Source organism: Solanum lycopersicum, chromosome 4 (assembly GCF_036512215.1).
Source record: "Solanum lycopersicum chromosome 4, SLM_r2.1".
In the NCBI taxonomy this organism is placed as follows: domain Eukaryota; kingdom Viridiplantae; phylum Streptophyta; class Magnoliopsida; order Solanales; family Solanaceae; genus Solanum; species Solanum lycopersicum.
Window position 1 is genome coordinate 62,375,612 of NC_090803.1, and position 20,557 is coordinate 62,396,168.

Below are 20,557 nucleotides of genomic sequence, written 5' to 3' on the forward strand. Positions count from 1 at the left end.
CACCTATTCTCTTTGAGTTCCCGTGAGTACTCATGAGCCCTCTTTTTTAAAATAAATAAATAAATACTTTATACCTTTTTATCTACAAGACGTCAATGCTTGAGTGACCTTGTTGTGGAAATAAAATTATTTGTATTTTGCGTTTATATTAAATAATTAATGTTACGTTCATGATGGAGGAGGACCAACGAGGTTAGGGGTTGAGAGGAAGGACTAATAAGCTTTTAGGCTAATAAATTTTCGAAGAAGGTTTAGACGAATTTTACATTAAAATGTAAAGGAAATTGTGAAACACTTTATAAAAAAAATGAAATTTAAAAGATATTATTGATAATCTAGAAAAATACGAATATGAAGCAAAATCATACTTTCTCATTTTCTATTTACACTTTGTAGCTCCAAAATTATGCCGAAGCACATGTATAGTCGTGTCTCGCACTCTCAAACATAGAGAAGCACACTAAATTTATTGATCGTATTTTTTTTAAAAAAATTCATGTAATATTAAAATTATTTTATGTGTATCTCAATTAATTTAATAAATTTACTTGTTATTTTCTACGTATTAAATTATAGATAATTATTCTCTGAGCTTGGTGGGGGTTAAGCTCTTGACTTTTTTAATTGCGTTTGTATGCAGTAATAATTAGTTTCCATTATTATTTATAGTTGCGGGTTTGGGTACTAACTCTAGCAATACTAGTCCCATATCCAAAGGAAAAAAAAAAGGGAGAAGAAAGGACAGAAAACACCACAAAACTTTAATAGTAATACATATTCGGAAAGTGTAAATTAAAATTTGGCCAAAAAATTAAAAAAATTATATTTTTTTCTATTTTAAAATAAGTAATTTTTTTTCTTTTTGTAGTTAAAAATATTAAAAGTTAAAAGTGTAAAAATATTATTTAAAAAAAAGGTGAAATAACATAAAAAAAATAATCCCTCTGTTAAAAAGGATGCTTTAACTTAAAACAGAGTTTAAGAAAAGAAATATGATTTTTTAATCTTGTGATTTAAATTAAAGTTATATCAAATGTACCAAAATATACTTTAATCTTGTGGTCTTAAACATGTCACGTAGAAAATTAAAATTAAAATATTATCAAAAAAGAAAAAAATTTCTAAAAAGAAAATAGAATCATTCATTTTCATTTTAGCTAATTTCCTATATATAATACTTCCCTCAATAGTGCCAGTATAAGTGAACTACGTGACTCCCATTATTACGGAAGAAATTTAATTCGACATATGGTACTCATTTATGTCTTTAAGTTTTAACAAATCTTGAAATTAGTACAGAACATAAAGTAATAAGACTAATTACAAGGAAATGACAAGCATTACAAGGGAATATAATTAGCACCACGTTGTGATATTGTTTGGTTTTTTTCTTCATAAGAATTTTGAAGCAACAATAAAGTTATCTTTGTGTGATCTATAGTGTACGATCTGTGAAAGTAGTTACTAATCATTAATGTTTGAATTGGATAAACAGTCTATATTACACTCCCTAAAATACGACCCTTCTTTAAATCAAGCTAACACGAAATACTTTATATACCAATATACTATTTACCATCTGCGTTAGACTTTGTTCTCATAGTTAACATAAACTTTGAATACTTTAATTTCGTTAAATGACATTGATTTAATAAAGCACCAATAAATTTATATATTGATAATTTAGTTTGTGTCTTGCATTTTGTTTTGATAATTTATACTCCTATATACTGATCAGAGTTAGTTTCTATATACAGTAATAAATACACAATAAAAACCCACTAGGCACAAGTCATTGCTCACGTAAGGACTTTGGGGATAATATGGCACATCATATTGTCATTAAATTTTACTAGTATGGTAAAGTCATAAAATTACTTGTCAAATTAAGTTTTATTCGTAAATTACGTTTTGAAAGCTAGCTCAATTTTTATTTTTTTGTCCAAAATCCAAATCTTATAATTAAAAAGCTCATGATTTTCCTTACGCTTCAATCCGGATATTCTTTATTCGATGTTTCACTTCATACCATATGGAGTGCGACATTCAAGGACGGGGCATATATTCACAACCCCTACATGGTCCAAGGCCCCACACACACCGGACCTAACATACTTGACTTTGATATCATATAATAAATTTAATTTGAGTTAATTAACTCGCTTTTAAAAAAAATAACTTAAAGGATTTTAAATTATCTAAATATTATAAGGAGCCCAAAATTAATTCTCATCTTCATCCAATAATATAACATCATTTTCAACAACAGTATCCTTTGTTTCATCAAAAATCAATTATCTACGTATTGTAGCTAGATGTTACATTTCAAATAAATAATACATCATAAACAAGTTTTTAACATTTAATAATTAAGGAGAAATAGATAGATAATTAAGGAAAATAATAATCAAAATACAAATAGAAGATTTACTCTAAAGGTGGGTAAGGGGCAAAACTCAAAAGCATATTGTCTGACTAAATTGTGAAGAAAAGAACAAATGCACATGGGGAAATTAAGACCCTTGTCTAAGATCTCTTCTACTTATTTCACTTCCATGAGAGATTCATTAAGTACTGTCTTAAATTTCATGTGATCAGTGTGTGTAACAATTTAATTTGCCTCAAATTCAGCTACTTAATTTAAGGCACAAGCAATCAAATTAAGTTCGTTTTCTCAATTAAATGATGTACATATTGTAATTTGTAAGTACATATAATAAAAATTTAACTAAATATTATTTTCACGGTTTATTTTTACTTATTCACTATATTTCTTATCGATATTGATCTCTAGGTATAATATCGATCTCGTTAATTATGTGTCTAGACTTGTATAATTTTAAAATGTGTTACTAAAATCTAAAATTTATGCCTTCAAAATTTAAATACCATACCTATCTTCCATGTTTTGCCAATATACATGTTATTTGTCTAAAGTACTGTAGTTGCTAAGAACACTAAAATATTATACTCCCTCGGTTCTATTTTATGTGACACCATTTGACCCGATACGGAGTTTAAGAAATAAATGAAGACTTTGAATTGTTTACCAAATTGTCCTTCAAAAGTGAACTCACTTTTCTCTCTCCTCATAAATGTATTAGAGTATTCCCTCCGTTTAAAAAAGAATGTCCCTATTTTCTTTTTAGTTTGTTTCAAGAAGAATGGCCCATTTTCTTTTTTTGGTAAAACTTAAACTTTAACTTTCCACGTGGCATGTTTAAAATCACAAGATTAAAGAGGATTTTGGTACATTTGACATAACTTTAATTTAGAACCACAAGATTAAAAAGTTCTCTTTCTTTTCTTAAACTCCGTTCCAAGTCAAACTTGACCATTCTTTTTGAAACGGAGGGAGTAATAATTAAAATTAAGTGGAACCAACAAGGATAAAAGAGGAATTGTACCTTTAAATACTTGTCATATAAAAAAATGTGACATTTTTTTTGGGACTGAACCAAAAAAAAAAAAATGATGTCACACGAGACGGAGGAAGTACCTAATTGCATACGAATTTTAATACTAGGAACAATATGTTACTAAAATATTATTTTTACAAACAAAAAAGAAAAACTAAAAAATACTACCTACCTAGAATGTTGAACTACTAGTAAAAGGTCAATGAAACCTCTACCGTGACATTCCATTGATCGTTGAAACGTAATAAAAACTTCTAAACTCTACCAACTATTTTGTAATGGATATTACTGGTGCTATTCTTGTAATGGGTTATTAAACATTTGATCTGACCCATATAGATTATTGTGTAATCGCGAGTCTTTGCTTCATCCCTAAATAAAGATCTCGAATTTCAAATTTTGAATATGAAGAAAATTTTATTGAGAGAGTTACTCTCGAGTGGACCTTGCAATGCGCGATTAGTTAGGGCTCCAATATGGAATTCGAACGAATAAAAAATTGAGAAGTCTTTGTTATGCAAGTTGTTTTATTATACGTAATGAATTACGTTATTTTAATTGTCGTGGGGAGGAAAAATGAACGCCATGGGCTAAAATTAGTAATAAAAAAAGATTGATATACACATTATTCGTGTGTTGCCAAGTTTATCGAAGAATATGACATACAATATTATTTTCTTAGAGTAATAATTAAAATTTTTAAATATTTGTAAGAAGCAAATAAAATCAACATTAAACATATTTGGATAGAGACAAATCAATATACAAATTTTCTAGGTCCCAACCACGATACATATTTGTGTGTTAAAGAAAGAAATTAAGATTTTTATTTAGTTATTTTCCAAATATAAAGAGTAATTATCCCCAATTAATTCAAAAGTTAAAAGTCAATTACAAATTAGACAATTACTCATGAAGTATCTATTGACTTGGCTAAAGGTAATATTTTCCAAGTCATATATGACTTGGTAAAATTATAAGATAATTAAGTGGAATAGAAATTGGGGAACAAACTGAGTCAAAAAACATGTTAATTATTACATACAATCTTTATATAAATAGCGAGATTTACTATTTACTTTTTTTTTTAATCGATATACATAAATTATATATTGATTATATATAATAATACTCATAGTATATATGGATTATAAATATATTACATCCTTCTAATATTTTTTAGACAATTATTTACATTAATTCTTCATTCCTAAGGACAAAAGAGAAAGAGAACCCTTCTTCATTTTTTTCTTAATTGACATCATTAGTGCTTATTTGTGGAATAACACTAAATTAAAATCTCCAATTGACCTAACTAGGAAAAGCACCAAAATTGAAAAATAATGCGATAGCACCAAATGGAACTTTCTATTGAGTGATGACAATTTATTTTGAACAAATGCGAAGTTAAAATTTTAACTTTATAAATTCTGAATTTGATATAGACGATTTCAAATATTAATAAGATTTATATCTGTACGTGTTAATAAACTTATTTAACACAAATATATTATTTGAACAAAAATTATTGAGTTCTATTAAATCATACTCGAACTTCTAGCTTAGCCTCTGATTGTGGGTGAGTAGTTTATTCTTTTTCCACTAAAAACTTTCACAATATTGGATTGACTTATCCAAAAGAAAACAAAAAATTCCATATTGGATTTGCTTAGATGAGATGTCTTTTTCACTCTCTAATGGTTGAGAATTAGTTGACTTACACCAAAATATGGAACCAATCCTTTTATTTCTGCTGGACCATAAATATATAAATAAATCTAATAATTGTATTTATTTAGGCTGCTAAATATAAGTTTCTTTGTCTAGGTTGATTAGGTATAAACAAACAACATTATCAAGTAACTATACAATGAAAGAAAGAAATAATAATGTCATTTTTCTGAGAATTGTTAGGCAGGTTAATCACTTAACATAACCATATGATTAAATTACTATCCAAGATTTATTAAATAGGAAATATTTTAAGTGTGTCATAAAACAAAATCTGTCTAAATTATTTTGCTATCTATTAGTAAATAACATTTTAATCTGAAACAGTAAAAATTTGGTCCTAAATTTATCATTTGGGCCATTACAAAACTTAAAGAGTAGGCATTCACAAAGAGGACCCATTTTGAGGCTACTATTTAAATGATGTCCAAGTTTTGAAACTTAAGCCCACTCTGTTAAGGACACAAAAAATAAAGAGTGGCCTAACAAGCTTTACGATAATGACAAAAATTAAACACCAACGATTTTAAAAATGATTTAGTTCCTATAAAATTTATGTCGTTTTAAAACCTATAAAATTATACCTTAATTCCTACAAAACATTTGCCCGAAAAAACATTTTTTTTTGTAAAATTATGCCTTGTGAATTAGATATTACACAACTTATGTTAGATAAGGTAACAGTTCTTTGAATTTATGTTTTTCGAATTAGATAGTTTACATAATTTATGTTTTACAAGACAAAGGTTTCATAAACCTTGATCTTTCAAAGTTAATTCATAGTCAAAAGATACTTTGACCCACAAATTTTTGTTAAAAAGGAAGAAGAAATAAGAACAAAAAATAAAAGTAATAATTTAAAAGACAAAAATTTAAACATTCAATTAGACAAAAGGTTAGATAGGCCTTGAATGACCCAGCCCATTACTTTTCCCAGAAAGAAATAAGAGCAGGGGCAGGGCCCAAAACAGGTAATTGCATGTTCTTACAACTAACAATTAATATAAAAATATGTATCTTCCATAAATTAATAATTTAATTACAATTAACAATATATATTATTACGTTAATTTTTAATTAGCTCAGGTTAAAATGATTCAAATAAGTGTAAGTGTATAAAAAACAAGTAGTATTGACAAAATATACACTTATTATTGAGTTATTAAAGGAACTTAAAAAATACTGTTTGATGTGATTTATTCAATTATAATAAAGTTTAAAGGTGATAATTAAACTCATGACTATATACTTTGAGGATATTTCTAGTTAATGACCTGGAGTCTTCTGAGTAAGTTTCATCATAATTATATTCCAAAGAAAACACATTTTTCTAACTTGTCCCATCAATGAAAAGTTGAATTGAATTAGTCTAATTGTAGACTAATATGAGGCCCAATTAGAACAAGATACTCAGTCAACTATACAAATCTAGTTTTTTCACTTAGTTACATTCAAAGTCTCCTTTTGTGATGTGTTGAGTGATTCATTTGAATCCATGCGTAACGGAGTCAAAATTTTAAATAATAAATATAAATTTAGATTAAAGTTATTGAATTTTATCGAACTGTATTTATTACGGTGACTTCTTCCTGTCCACAAAACCACCCCCAGCTCCCTTTTTTTAAATTAATACATTAATAAAGCCATTGTATGAGCTGGCACAATTGTAATATTTTCAATGTAAATAAATCTTTTTTATGGAAAATATAGTGTAAATGTCGACCAAAAAAAATGGGGGTGGACCAAACTTGGCCATACCTAAGTAGTTGGCATGGCGATTATGGTCCTTTTTCTTTGGACATAAGATAAAAGTAAAGTAAAAGAGACAAAGGAAGAAGACTATAAGCTAAAGTACGTGTTTGACAGTGACGAAGTCAGAAAATTTGAATAAATTATTTAAGAAAAATAACACAATTTAAATTTAGAACAAGAGAAATTAAAAAAAATTATATTATACACATTTGATTTTTTATACAATGTAATTTTTATCTAGTAATTAAAAAGGTAGCTACATACGTAACGTTCTTAACATGACACAAGATCAGAAAGCAAATTTGCCAACTATAAACCTGACCTATTTGTTTCTTTATGTTCCCATTTAGTTTTTGTATATAGGAGGATAATTCTATAAAATTAAAATATAAGATTAATTATATAATATACTTTAATTTAATACATTTTCTCAACAGACATATTATATATATTCAAACGTGTAAAAATATTAAGTATGAAACTAAGCAACTTTACTGCGCACTCAAATTCTTTAATCTTCTGTTCAGTACTACTATATAATATTCAACTTTTAATAAATTAAAAATGTAGAGGAATTGCTGAGAACTTTACAGTAGCTAGGGTTCATAATATCTCTCTCTTAGCTGTCATAGAAAATGTTAAAACTTTTGATTACTTTTAAATTTACAAGAAAAAGTAATATATATAAGTGATGAAAAAAAGGAAAAATAAAAAATTAACTTTCTTGTCAACTAACCCATTCAGATGATTTATTTAAATAGTGTTAGCTTTTTTATATTCTATTACGCTAACAATATTTTATATGCTACGATGTTTCTTTTATTTTATTTTAATTATCATAATTTTTACTCTTATATTTTTCTCCCTTCATTTCTAAAAAATAATTTCGCATGATCTATCGAAAATAAGCTCTAATTAGGTATGTGTCCCACCTTAAAATTCACTATTTCCTATTGAAATTTGGATTTTTTTTATTGAATTGATGAGAAAAGGAAAAACAGTAGTGTTTTCAGATGGAAAAATTAGAAAGCTTTCCAGTAGTATCTCAATGAGAATTTGTTTTTCGTTCTGTATTTTTCTAGTGAACTGGTTCATGAGAAATGAGTAGAAAAATTATTTTTTATAACATAAGCTTCTCACTTATTTGTGGTGGGAGAAAATCTCTATTTTTAGACCCAACCCTATGTCTTAATTTTATTTGCGATATTATACTAAATATGTTATCGTTATTGTCCGGTGGTAATTTTTATGTTAGATGAAGTTTCTTGGAGATATCTTTTTGACACATTCACCAGCATGATAACAGCCTAGCAACAGTACATACAAGCTAAGTTTGGACTTTGGTGTTACGTGAGGAATATTTTGTCTCATCATTAATCTCATATATAACAAAAATTTATTCTACTAATTAACTGCTCTGAACTGCATAACAACAAATGCATAAGATCTTTAAAATGATCTGGCTAATTAATTTTTGGGTTAAGTACAATGATTTGCCAGTTTGTTTTTTTTTTAATTTTTCTACTGCCACTTGCATGTGTCTAGCTAGCTAGCTCCACTGTGTACTGTAATTTAGAGGTGGCATAATTAGTGGATTAATTAAATTCTTAATTATAAAAAGGACACGTCTCGTAATTAATATTTATTTTTCTACAATTAAAATAAATATTGGAGTCGATTTCGAATAACTAGATGCATGAATTGAGTAGTTTAAGAGGTCAAATTGCCCCAACATACATGCATTGATATCGAAAACAAATTACGTAAATATCTGCAGCTGTACTTTATGGGCTCGAGATAGAAATTAAAAAAAAAAAAGGTTAATGGAGAAGTTTAGTTTTGTGATTTTTTCTAATTTTTTTTTTTTTTTTTTGTGTGAGATTTTTATTTTTATACGAGATTTAAAAAGTTATTTATTTTATTTAGTTTGTAAGTGACCTTATCAATTCACTACATCAAAAATTATCTTTAGCGATAATTAATTAATAATTGTCTCTATATATATACTTTTAGCGACAATTGACACTCTTTGTATATGTCCGTAAAGGCTTTAGCAACACTGAATCTAATGATATTTAACTAATATCGATAAATACTTTAGCACTCTTTAATAATGTGTCTATTTATTAGCGCTTTTATTAAACCATACCGCTATTTGTATCAAAACTCCAGTGTAGACGTAGCTCAATGAGGATTAAAAAAATAGGTGTACTAGCTAGCTAGTTGTTCGATGACTTTAGTACAAGAGATTTTTGAAATAAATAATTTCTCATATGGATAGTCTATATTATACGGTAGTGAATGCATGTTGGTCTGTTAAAGTCTAATAAAAAAATATATTATAAGACAATGTTGTGAAAATGCAAATGCTAGAATGAATGTTTTGGTTACACTCCCTTCGTTTCTTTTTACTTGTCCATTTTTTTTATAGTTGTTCCTAATTATTTGTCCATTTTGACAAATTAAGAAAGGATAATTTTTTTACCTATTATACCCTCAATTAAACAACTTATTACTTTGAAAAATGCAGAATTTTTCATCCACTTCATAATTAGTAGGGATAAAATGGTAAATTCAGTACGTCATTAATTATTTTTCTTAATAGATATGTCAATTCAAAAGTGGAGTAGTAAAAAAAGACGAAGAAAATATTAAACTAAATAAATATTAAAAATGATTATATTCATAAAAGGTTTAGTGTAGCTAGTACACATTAAGGATAAAATGTGAGAAGATCGTTGAGGATGATATGGACATGTACTTTATCAATCTATCGAGGCATCGATTAAACTATGGTACTAAGTGAAGGTTCTGAAAATTGGAGATGAGATAGTCAATAGACCTAAAAAATTACATAGAAGGAAATGGTCTTTAAGAGACTTGGAATTGTGTTGTATCCATATCAATATAGACAAAACTAAAGATAAGATTTAATGAAATATAGAAAATAATCTATATAGCTAGGAAACTGCTTTTAACATGCTTTCTACTTTTATTACCTATTATTAATGATGATAACGTGCTTAAATATCAAAAGTATTTAGCCGACTCCAATTTATTTGATACGACCAAGACATAGTTGTTGTAATATAGTTTCTCACATGATCACTTGTACATCAAAATCATTTCTCTTTTGCTTTGTAAATACATGAACAAGAAACATTTCGTTTTGATGAAAAATAACCATTTTTTTTCATTTAATTGGTGAGGTTACAAATATATAATCGTAGCATTATAAATGAGAAATGAAAATTGTTGTATACTGATCAAAAGTGATTGCTTTTTTCTTTTTTTACAAGCACACCAATGAATTCCAATAGTATCATACATATGTATACTTCATATATCTTTTTCTTAATTTTGTTTAATTAACAATCTACCTAGCTAAACTAAACTAAAATAAAATACAACAGATCTCATAAAAAAAAATTAAATGTAAAACACATCATGCTGCACTAATTCTAAATCTTGTTATTACCCTTTCTCTCATTGTTCTTGAATGTGTCAATACTTCATCCTTTCTATTTCTCTTAGGATTTAATAATTTTGACAAAAATCCTTCTTTTTTCTTCTTCTTCTTCCCAATACTATTATCTTCCAATAGAATTCCACCTTCTTTTCTTCTCATAATCAAAGCCAATGATCTACTCTTCATGAGCACATTAGTGTTTGGAGATGAACACGAAGACACGTCTGAAGACGACGACAAAGAAGATAGAGAAGAAGAAGAAGAAGAACAACATGAAGAAGTAAGAGTTGTTGTGTTACTTGTTGATGTTTTTGAAAGCAAAGAGAGTTTTTCACTAAGACAGACAGAACAAACCCCGGGATTTTGCTTGTGCTTAGGGTGCTTCTTGCAAAATATAATAGACTTGGATTTTGATTTGCTTTTGTTGATTTGCATTTGATGATCTCTAAAGTTCTTGAAAAATCTCCTTCTATTATTTTCCATGATTTTTTTGGTAGATGTTCTTGGAAATGAAGGGGGTGTGTGGGGTATTTATAATAATTTGTTTAATACAAATGAGAAAGGTTGGCAAATGAGGTTTCTATGATATTTCATGTGAGGTTCGTAATGAGGTTCATTAAAATGACTTTTTTTTTATTTTTTTTTGAAAAGTCTGGTTCATGGCCCAATATGCACGGCTGGAAAATTTGTGACAAGTTGAAAATTAGGAAAATGTGTTAAAAGAAAAGTGTTTAATTTTCGAATTCATTTCATTAACCATTAATATACGCCCTTCTATATACGTATACTAACATGTCATAACTGATTAAATTACCATGCAATTACACAGACAAAGTTAAAAGTTTTACATAACGAATTTTGAATTTTATAACAATAATTTCAAGTGTTAATAATTGTATTCTAAACTTACTCTAAATAAATTTAAGAAACTTATTTTTATATATATTTGAGCAAAAGTTATTAGATGCTCGTTAACACCACCTCAGACAATCTGAAAAATTCTATATACCATCTTTATATAACTTGAATTCACAATATAATATTTTATTAAATTAGTTAAAAGATTATTAGGAATAATTATTTGAATATTAATTAGTAACTTAAAAAATAAAAAAAAAATATTGTTATTATTATTAGAATACAATTTAGATAGATAATAGTAAAAAATTATATTATTATAAACTCCGAATGAATATAAACCACCAAAAATTGAATCATCGAGTCAAATCGAGAATCTCAATACTCGATGATTCAATACCCAATTCTTACAACGAGTATACAACTTTGTAAGTAAATCCATAACTGACGGGGGATATTGCTGAGTCGGTGACTAAAAGACATAAATCCATGTAGCTTTCTTACGTGGGACAAGCGTGGAAATTGACTCTCTTAATTCTACTTTGATTTTAGTTATATTTAATTAATACTGCTATAGTACTAGTAATAAACTATGTTTATTTTTGCGTTAAGTTAGACGATTATCCTTCTTGTACGACCACAAGAACACACTACCAAAATTCCTCAACTTGTATTTTTATTTTCATTTCATAATTACTAACATGAAATATGATTTTTTTTTTCATTTTTCTTTTGTTATTGTTATTGTTATCATTTTCTGTTTTAAAAATATTTTAGAATTCAAATTGTCTAATCATCAATTACTTATTTAGTTTAAAAAAGAACGACCTCTTTCTCTTTTAGTTTATTTAAAAGTCTAACTAGAAAATTCTTTGTGAAACGGAGAAGTACTATTTAATAGGCCAGATATGATTCAAGATTTTAAATCCATTGGTTACAAAAAAAAAAAATTCATTCTCACTCTTGTTATTAGCAAATTATCTCTACTTTAACCTTGTCATTTACATAGCTCCCCGTATGAAATGGATGAACTCCACGTGATGTCCAAATTTGCAAGTGCCTTTGTCTATATTTCAAGAAAATATATACATTGAGGATTTCAGATTAAATTCATTCTGTAGAGTTATTTTCAATAAAATAATACATTGGTGTAAATGGAATATTTGTAAAAGAAGAGCACAAGGCAGTTAGTGCACCTACCATATCACGCCTTGTATCTTTTTTGTAGAAAAGGTTGTGCCTTTAAGTATCTTATTTGATGTAATCTAATCAGCAATGATACTTTTGTTTAAACTTTAAAGCTTTGAAGCTGCAAAAATTATTCCTCCTACTACTGCCAGTTATTCCAACATACTGATATTATTCCCATCCTAACAACCTCGCCGTTTTCTGGTCCAAGGGGGGTATTCAACCAAAATAGTTTAATCAACATAGAGAATGTAGCTACAAAGGCATCAAACAAGAGTGATCATGTCACCCATGACATGTTCAGATGAAAAAGATGAGTACCTAAAAAGGAAAAAGACAACTTTTTTATCCCAACAAAAGTAGACGTTGTAGAGGTGTGCAAGAATGGATCAAACAAGTCGTTGATTTCATGTAAAGCTAGAAAATGAACATAGAGAAAACCTAAATATCCTTGAAGAGGGGGAGAAGTGTTCATCGTTTTTCTCCTTTCTTTCTTATTTTGCTGATTTGTTTGCCTCCGTACTTGCACTTGTTGTTCCTATTGGGCATTGGGATACATATGGCTTCAGCTGAAAAAGAAAAGAGAAAAGAGAGGAATTATTCAATAACGAGGTTTTATAAACTTCCACACAAACAAAGTAAATGAAAAAGTCACACAAGTTTCATAAACATTCTCTACGATCTAGTGAACACTAACTTTTTCTAACACTAGATAGAGTGACTAGTTTCTTTTCCCTAAAATTATACACTGTTTTTTCTTAATGGAATTCTGTATATTCAACGATAATTTCCAGAGAAGCTGAGACGAGGAGCACTATCTTGGAAAATAGTGGAAAGTGAACTCCCTCCAATATTGAATGCTAAGAGGAGAAAAAACAGCAGCACCACAGAACACAAGAAAGTGTAATCCATTTTGGGGTATGCTGAAAAGTCCAAGCCCTAATCCATGGGCTAGAAATTGCTAGTTCTGACCTACCTCTAGCACTATTTGTTTCAAATTTCAAAAGACTTGGGAGGACAAGATCAAAATGATGGAATTACCCAAAGAATGTATAATATTCGATACTTTTTGGACAAAAAGAAAGTGAATGGATGTAAAGACAAATCAGAAGAAGTTGGTGATCTAAGCAAGTGCTGGCCGTTGGGCCTAACGGAAATCACAAGTGACAATGTATTTCCTGGAAAGGACTGGAAGTTATATACACAACTTTCTTTTGATAAATAAAAAAGAGTTCACTAATAATACACCAAGATAGTGTTATCTTGACAGAAAGTGTCTTGTAAAAGTTATGAAACTGGCAACCTCTAGCTGACCAATGTATTTAGCATTTATATCATTATCTACTCTTTAAGGCTGTTGGCTCATCTAAGATACGCCAAAAGAATAAAGGTAGAATGAATGAAATAGAACAGCTGTTACTTTATAACCCGATTCCCTATTGACTATAATCTAGCTACAAATTTATATACTTTTCTTACTCATTGCATGGATAGAAATACAGTTGGAAGTGAGTGATTTCGGTTACTGTGAACAATAGAAATTATAATTAGTAAATACATCTATATCATATCTACCCTGTAAGGCTTTTAAGCTCATCCAAGATGCATCATGGAAAAAGAATAAAGGTAGGAACCAGTGAAATAACAAATCTATTGCTTTGATAACCAGATTCCATATTGACTACAATCAAGTTTTAACTTCATATACTTTTCTTAATTATCTCTTGGATAGAAATAAAGCTGAAAATGAGTGATTCCAGTATTGTGTGAACAACAGAAATGATAATTAGTTTTTATACATGACTGATCTTTTATATACTGGTTTGTATAATATCACTTAAGACCTTTTGTGCAGAAACAAGATAATTGCTTCTCCAAAATTTAAAAAATAAAAAAAGGAAGAAAAACTAGAAGAGTAATGAACAAATTGCAATATACACGTCCAGCATAACATAAAGGATTGTTTACACACAGATATTCTACACAAGATGTTTTGAGGATAGGAGGAGTTTAGTACAGAATATTAAGCTAAAATGCATTTTGCTTTTCTGTTTTTGGTGCACTATAAACTGTAATTCTAGTGACAGTGAATCAATCCCAGATGTCCTAGACACCACTTAGGATAGGTTTCATATCTGGTATATTCTGTACCTACTCCATTTGAAAATGGTTTTTCAGTACACCTAAGTACTAGTTTTAATACAAAGTTACCTTACTCCAAAAAAAAAAGATATTCTACACAATTCCATCTCATCGCCATAAACAGAACAAGCTGCAAGAATTAGGATATCACCCATCCAAAAGTTCGAGACTATGAGACATAAGAACTCCTAAGTGTCCTAAGAAGAAACACAGTTTGTGGCACATGTCAGTAGAATGTAGCAGTACTTACAGAAGTTGTTATCCTTCAGAATATATATTTATGCTACACAACAACCTTTAACCTTTCTCTCTTCCACATTTTTTTTGAAACTAAAAAAAATATATGGGAGAGAGAAAGGTAAAAGAACAAAAGGTGAGTAAGTTTCTACATGACATCTTATAGATTATGAAAGACACGATAAAACTAGATTTTGAGCCTGATCGAAACATTTGTTTAATATAGCAAGTATTTGGGAAAACTACTGATAGAACTTTTTTTTTCATTGGCAAAGGCAGATCCTGATCCCCGCAAAGTAGGGGTAAGGTCTGCGAGCGCACACACCCCCTTCCCATTTAAGACCCTATTTGTGGGATCACACTAGGTATGCTATTGTTGATGTAAAGGCAGATTATAATCCCGGAGCAGGAGGTACAGTCAGTGTATTCGGAGTGTTAGCTGGGTTGGGAGAAAATACACTGCGTAAATGCTTACCCGCACCGAGTGTTTACACCAAACCAATAAATGCAAGACGCATGTCTTTCACATACATATATAACACTTAACCAAGGTTAATGTATTTTCCCATAATTGTTAACCGTATAAGATTAACTTTATTTGTTTGATGTAAACACCCAATGCGGATAAACTTTTACCAATACACCGACCCGTTGCTCCAAAAATGATTGGCGCTCTGCCCCTACTTGTGGGCTGCACTTTTAAGACCTATTACAACTCTTAGGAGTAGTTTGGTATATAACAAGTTAACTCGGAATAATAATATGGAGATTAAATAATACAGGATTATTCAGTGGGTATACTTCTATTGTTGGATTTTTGGTTCATTAGAATAAAAATGGGATATTGGGAGGTGCAGTCTGTGTATTCAGAGTGTTAGTTGGGTTGGGAGAAAACCCAGTGGTAGATACTTACCTGCACCAAGTGCTTACACCAAATCGATAAATGCAAGACACATGTCTTTCACATACATATTTAACACTTAACCATGGTCAAGTGATATGTATTTTCTCTTAAATGTGAACTGATAAGGTTAACTTTATTGGTTTAATGTAAACATTCGACGTGGATAAATTTTTACCAATACACTGCACCCATTGCTCCCTGCAAGCATAGATTTTTCACTGGAGAAATCCTTCCATTTTGTTATGTTTGGAAGGTCTCTTGATACATGTATAGACTTAGCACCAGCTTGTTGTTGGGAAATTTCTCCTTTCAATATACTAGCTACTTACATTGTCCAAAAAAAAAGTACTATTATCATTATCATAAACAGCCTTTTCAAACTATAAACTATTTTAAGCTAGGTGGTCTGATAGCCAATTACTAATTTAAGAAAGCATTGGAACAAAATATAATTAATAGAATTCAGGCCTAGTTACGAAAGAGTTAAGAGGAATCCGACTTGTTGGACCCCAAAAATTTGAATAAGACTTGAAGTCCATTGAAGGGATATAGGACTTATGTACAAACCTATTCTAGTTGGTTCTGCAAGATTCTGTACATCTGGGCAAGCATTGAATTATAAGAAATAAGGGGAAAGAAATGCACATTGGACCCACTTTGCTTCAGTTTCCTAGATCTTTTATTTGTCAAGAACTACTTAACTATAGATGATCAAATCCAAAAGCAAGACATCCTAAGAACATATGAACACGGAGGCAACTGCTTTCAAAAACTAAAATCAGAGATTCCCTCCTTAAGGCTTACACAAGGGTGAGAATGGGATGAGGAGGAAAGCGGTTTGTTTGCTCTCTTTCTGTCTGCTTGATTTCCCTTGCAGAAGAAAGAATCTTGGAATGGCAAAAAGGATAAAGAGACCAAAAGAATACAATCAACTTGCTAAGTTCTAGAACGTAAAACGGGCTAAAGGCCAGAGGTGGAAACACGGGTAAAAAAAGAATGAAAGCATATGGCCTCTTTTAATTTTAGCAAATTATTTACAAAAAACTCCGAACATGTTTGGATTGGCTTAAAAGTTGGTCAAACCTACTTGTAAGTCCTTAGTTTTTTAGAGTGTTTGGCAAGGTTAAAAGTAACTTAAAATAAGTTCAAAATGACTTGAAAAAGTTAAAAACCAAAAGTAGGACAAAAGCTACTTCTTTATTTTTTGACTTAAAAAAGCTACTTTTTTATTTTTTGACTTAAAAAAGCTACTTTTTTAAAAGCCAATCCAAACGGGCTCTCACTCTTGATCAGTGTTATCAAAAGTGAAACGCGCAAAAAAGCTACAAGGTTCTTCCTTTGGGCTTTAAGCAAAAAGAGTGTGGCCTCTAATGAAAAAAGGCACAAATGGAGAAAAACTTCAGATATGTCTGCCTCGTCGAAGGTTAATAATCAAAAGCACGAAATAACAAGTATATGGACTAAAATTTTGGAAGAAAATATGATGAAGTGAAATATAAGCTGTTTAGTGTCACATCTTCAGGATTACACTCATTGACAAGGTAAAGTACGTCTTCGAGACAAAGCACCCATAAAGCTAGGTGAACCGCTCAACATGTAGTAAGACTCAATTTATGGCTTAAGTGCACCTTTGACAAAAATACTCTTTGTGAATGTAAATGGGAACGTGAATTCAAATATCAAGCTGAAAGGCTGGAAGATGAGCAATTGAAAGTAAATTGATCAGAGAAAATATGATTAGTCAAGAGTTCAGTCAATGTTAAGTACCTTGAAGTCGGTCAAATCTGGAACTACGTAGTTAGGCAGCTTCTCTTGCACAATAACATAACCACCTGGAACAAGAAAGAACGATCTAATATTAGAAATAAACTTAGATGTGTGTGTGTTTCTATGTGACTTAATTGTTGATTCTTTTGACGCTGGAATATTTAGCTTTCAAAGAGAAGGAATTCGGTAATTCTACTTCTTTATCCTGGGTAAATTATGAACTTAGACAAGCATGGTCTGGGCCAAGCGAACAAGAAATATAAAGCCCCTAAGCTGTAGCCTAATAACTTGTCAGATGTTGATACTACAACCACATAATCCTTTTTCATAAAGCTATAGAAACCTGTTTCAAACAGGGAGAAAAGACGAAAGAATAGCACTCCTAGTTCACAATACTTGAATAGAGATTTCAAACCTTTGCGAGTGTGAAAACCAGTAGGCTTGCAATTTTTTCCCTTGTAGAAGCCCCGAGGAACCTTTTTTGTGGTAAGAATATCAAGAGATGAAGTACGCTTTCTTCTGAAAGATCTCCCTAAACCTAATAACAGTCCCAGCGGCATTATATAGTCTTCCAACTAAAGAATTGTGCCTAGAGACAACATAATACAAAGAAAAAATGATATTATATATTTGCATAAGATCAAGATTTAATCTTTGAAGTTATAAGCAACTTTTGCTTTTTAACCCTTAATTACTGGTTTTTCTAAATTTATCTTTTTATTGGAAAAAAATTGACATTATATCTTTGCATATGATCAAGATTTAACTTGAAGTCATGATCAACATTAACTTTTTAACCCATTATCACCGTCACGGCAATCTATTTCTCCAATTATCACGCCCAATATCATGCGGCAAAGATAATTAGCATGTCACGAGGAAATATGGGAACAAGGCAAATCCAGAGGCAATGCCAGGAATTTTAACAAAGGGATTAAAAAAAAATTCAAATACCTAGAATCTTCTCTTTTGTTAAGGGTATAAATTTGTTTTTTCCCTATTTATACCATATATTTTCGGATGAAAGGGATATAATTGAACCCCCTTACTTATCTTTAGCTCCGTCAGTGGGCAAATCCCTGGTGCTAAACACACAGCTAAGGAAAAACCCCTCTTCATCTCCTTACACTATTCTACACTTAAGATTGAACCTTATTACAGACTCCTGTCATTTATAAATAGTATTTGCACATTTGAATATGAATTACAAATCTACAAGTTTACTCAAGTCTAATTTGTTCCTTTGTTCAATTCTAATAGAACTAATTTTAACTATTTAGCATCCTTCAAACAATACTATGAACATAGCTATATTTTGCACATTACAGAGACCCCATACATTGAGCTTTCTAAGTTAGATTTCTTACTTTAAAAGAAAAATACATAAACCTAAAGGCACAGTATAGAATTTCACGAAAAATAAAATGCATTGTGAGAAAAAAATCCAGATATTTCTTGCTTACAAAACACTATATATATCAATAATCAGCCATTATTTTAAGCTCTACAGTATATAAATTAGAATTCAAGTAAAAAAAAATTACCAGTATCTGCTCAAGAGTATGCTTGCCCAGTTGGTAAGGCTGGGCATTTGGTCGGTTTGGTTTTTCTGTTTTCGGTTTAACCAATTTTAATTAATAGTGGCCTATGGCCTGTGGCATCTGAATAATTTTAGTAAATCGAAAAAAAAAAAAAAACTTCAGATTTGGTCATATTCTTTTACATGTACCAACACATCAGAGGTATAAAAACGTACTGTATACTAACCAACTCACTGATCAGTCCCTGTCCCTAACTAACAGACTGAATAGACAGAACTTCCATGGTAGAGGATACTAACAACTGACTAACAATAAGGAGAGCCATAATGATATTGTTTCACATGTACAAGTACCCTCAGTTTATACTACAATCAAGCAGCTAAAGTGTTAACTGACTTAATTCCCCTATAACGAATTAACTATATGTTGTTACATACTAACATTTACAGGATATGACAATTACAACTTACAAGTACATCCCTCAATACTGACTACTCATCTCATATTTGAAATGAATATAACATATATAAAGATTTGTGAATTTAAGGCTTAAGACGCGATGAGCAGTGGCCAATGAGCACTGACCTTGGACTTTCGAGTCGCGAGCACTCGGCGAGGAGCCAGGAGCAGCGGCTGGCCTGAGACTTAAAGAGACAACGGACGACGAGCTGAGAGATGAAAGACGAGCTGCAGCGTAAGTCGTAACTGAGACGAGACCTGACGAGTGCTGAGAGATGAGAGTTGAAGTGGTCTGTGTTAGGTTTCTGATTGGAATATGGGCCTAATTTGAATATGGGTTCTGGGTTATGGGCTGAAAGAATAAGGAAATAGCCGTGTAGGATTAATTACGGAAATCCCACCTTTTAGTTTATTTATTATCATTATCACCCTATAAGTTTTTACTAATTTTCAATATTTATCATTTTCGTGCATCACATGAATGTATCTCGCACATTACATTAATGTATCTCGAGCATCACATTAATGTATCTCGAGCATCACATCAATGTATCTCGTGCATTAGATTAGTATATCATGTATAAAATGTACCTCGCGTATCATATTAGTGTATCTCGTGCATCACACTAACGTATCAGTGGTTACATTGTTGTATCAGTTTTGAAGGATTTTTGTAATTATAAACATTTAACTGATAAATTGTAATTTTACCTTTAAAGTATGTGATTTCTGTAATATGCCCATGATGATATTTTGGTTTTTTCGGTTAACCAAATTCGTTAGCTAAAAACCGAATCGTAAACTAAAATATTGAAAATTGAAACCGAACTAATCGGGAACCTAAATTTTTTTAAAAAAACCGACTCAATAGGTTTTTTCGATTTTAACTATATCACGTGCAGGCTTACTAGTTGGAATAACCGAGAAGACAACAATTATTGGGTTTTAATAGTGTGGGCTATAGAGAGAAAAAAGCCCAAAAAATGGGAATGTCACATGTTTTGAGTGGATGAAATGGACCTAGTAGAGAGGCCCAACAGAAAGAAAACATTTTTACTTGGGCCGTTGAGGCCTTGTACATAAACTATCA

At 30.1% G+C, this 20,557-nt stretch overlaps 1 protein-coding gene across 2 annotated transcripts; it reads right to left on the reverse strand.

Moving 5' to 3' along the window:
• Nucleotides 1-10,069: 10,069 nt before the first annotated feature.
• LOC101264817 (uncharacterized) lies at nucleotides 10,070-19,836 on the reverse strand. 2 transcript variants are annotated; one of them, XM_004237898.5, is made up of 4 exons: nucleotides 19,594-19,836; nucleotides 17,883-18,056; nucleotides 17,468-17,532; nucleotides 10,070-12,986 (listed from the first exon to the last, which is right to left on the reverse strand). In XM_004237898.5, the coding sequence occupies exons 2-4, from the start codon at nucleotides 18,025-18,027 to the stop codon at nucleotides 12,912-12,914; spliced, it is 285 nt and encodes a 94-aa protein (XP_004237946.1). In that variant the 5' UTR covers nucleotides 18,028-18,056; nucleotides 19,594-19,836; the 3' UTR covers nucleotides 10,070-12,911. The 2 variants fall into 2 exon arrangements, with proteins under 2 accessions (XP_004237946.1, XP_069152568.1); XM_069296467.1 differs by having other exon boundaries at nucleotides 12,904-16,587; nucleotides 19,594-19,784.
• Between the last annotated feature and the right edge of the window lie 721 nt (nucleotides 19,837-20,557).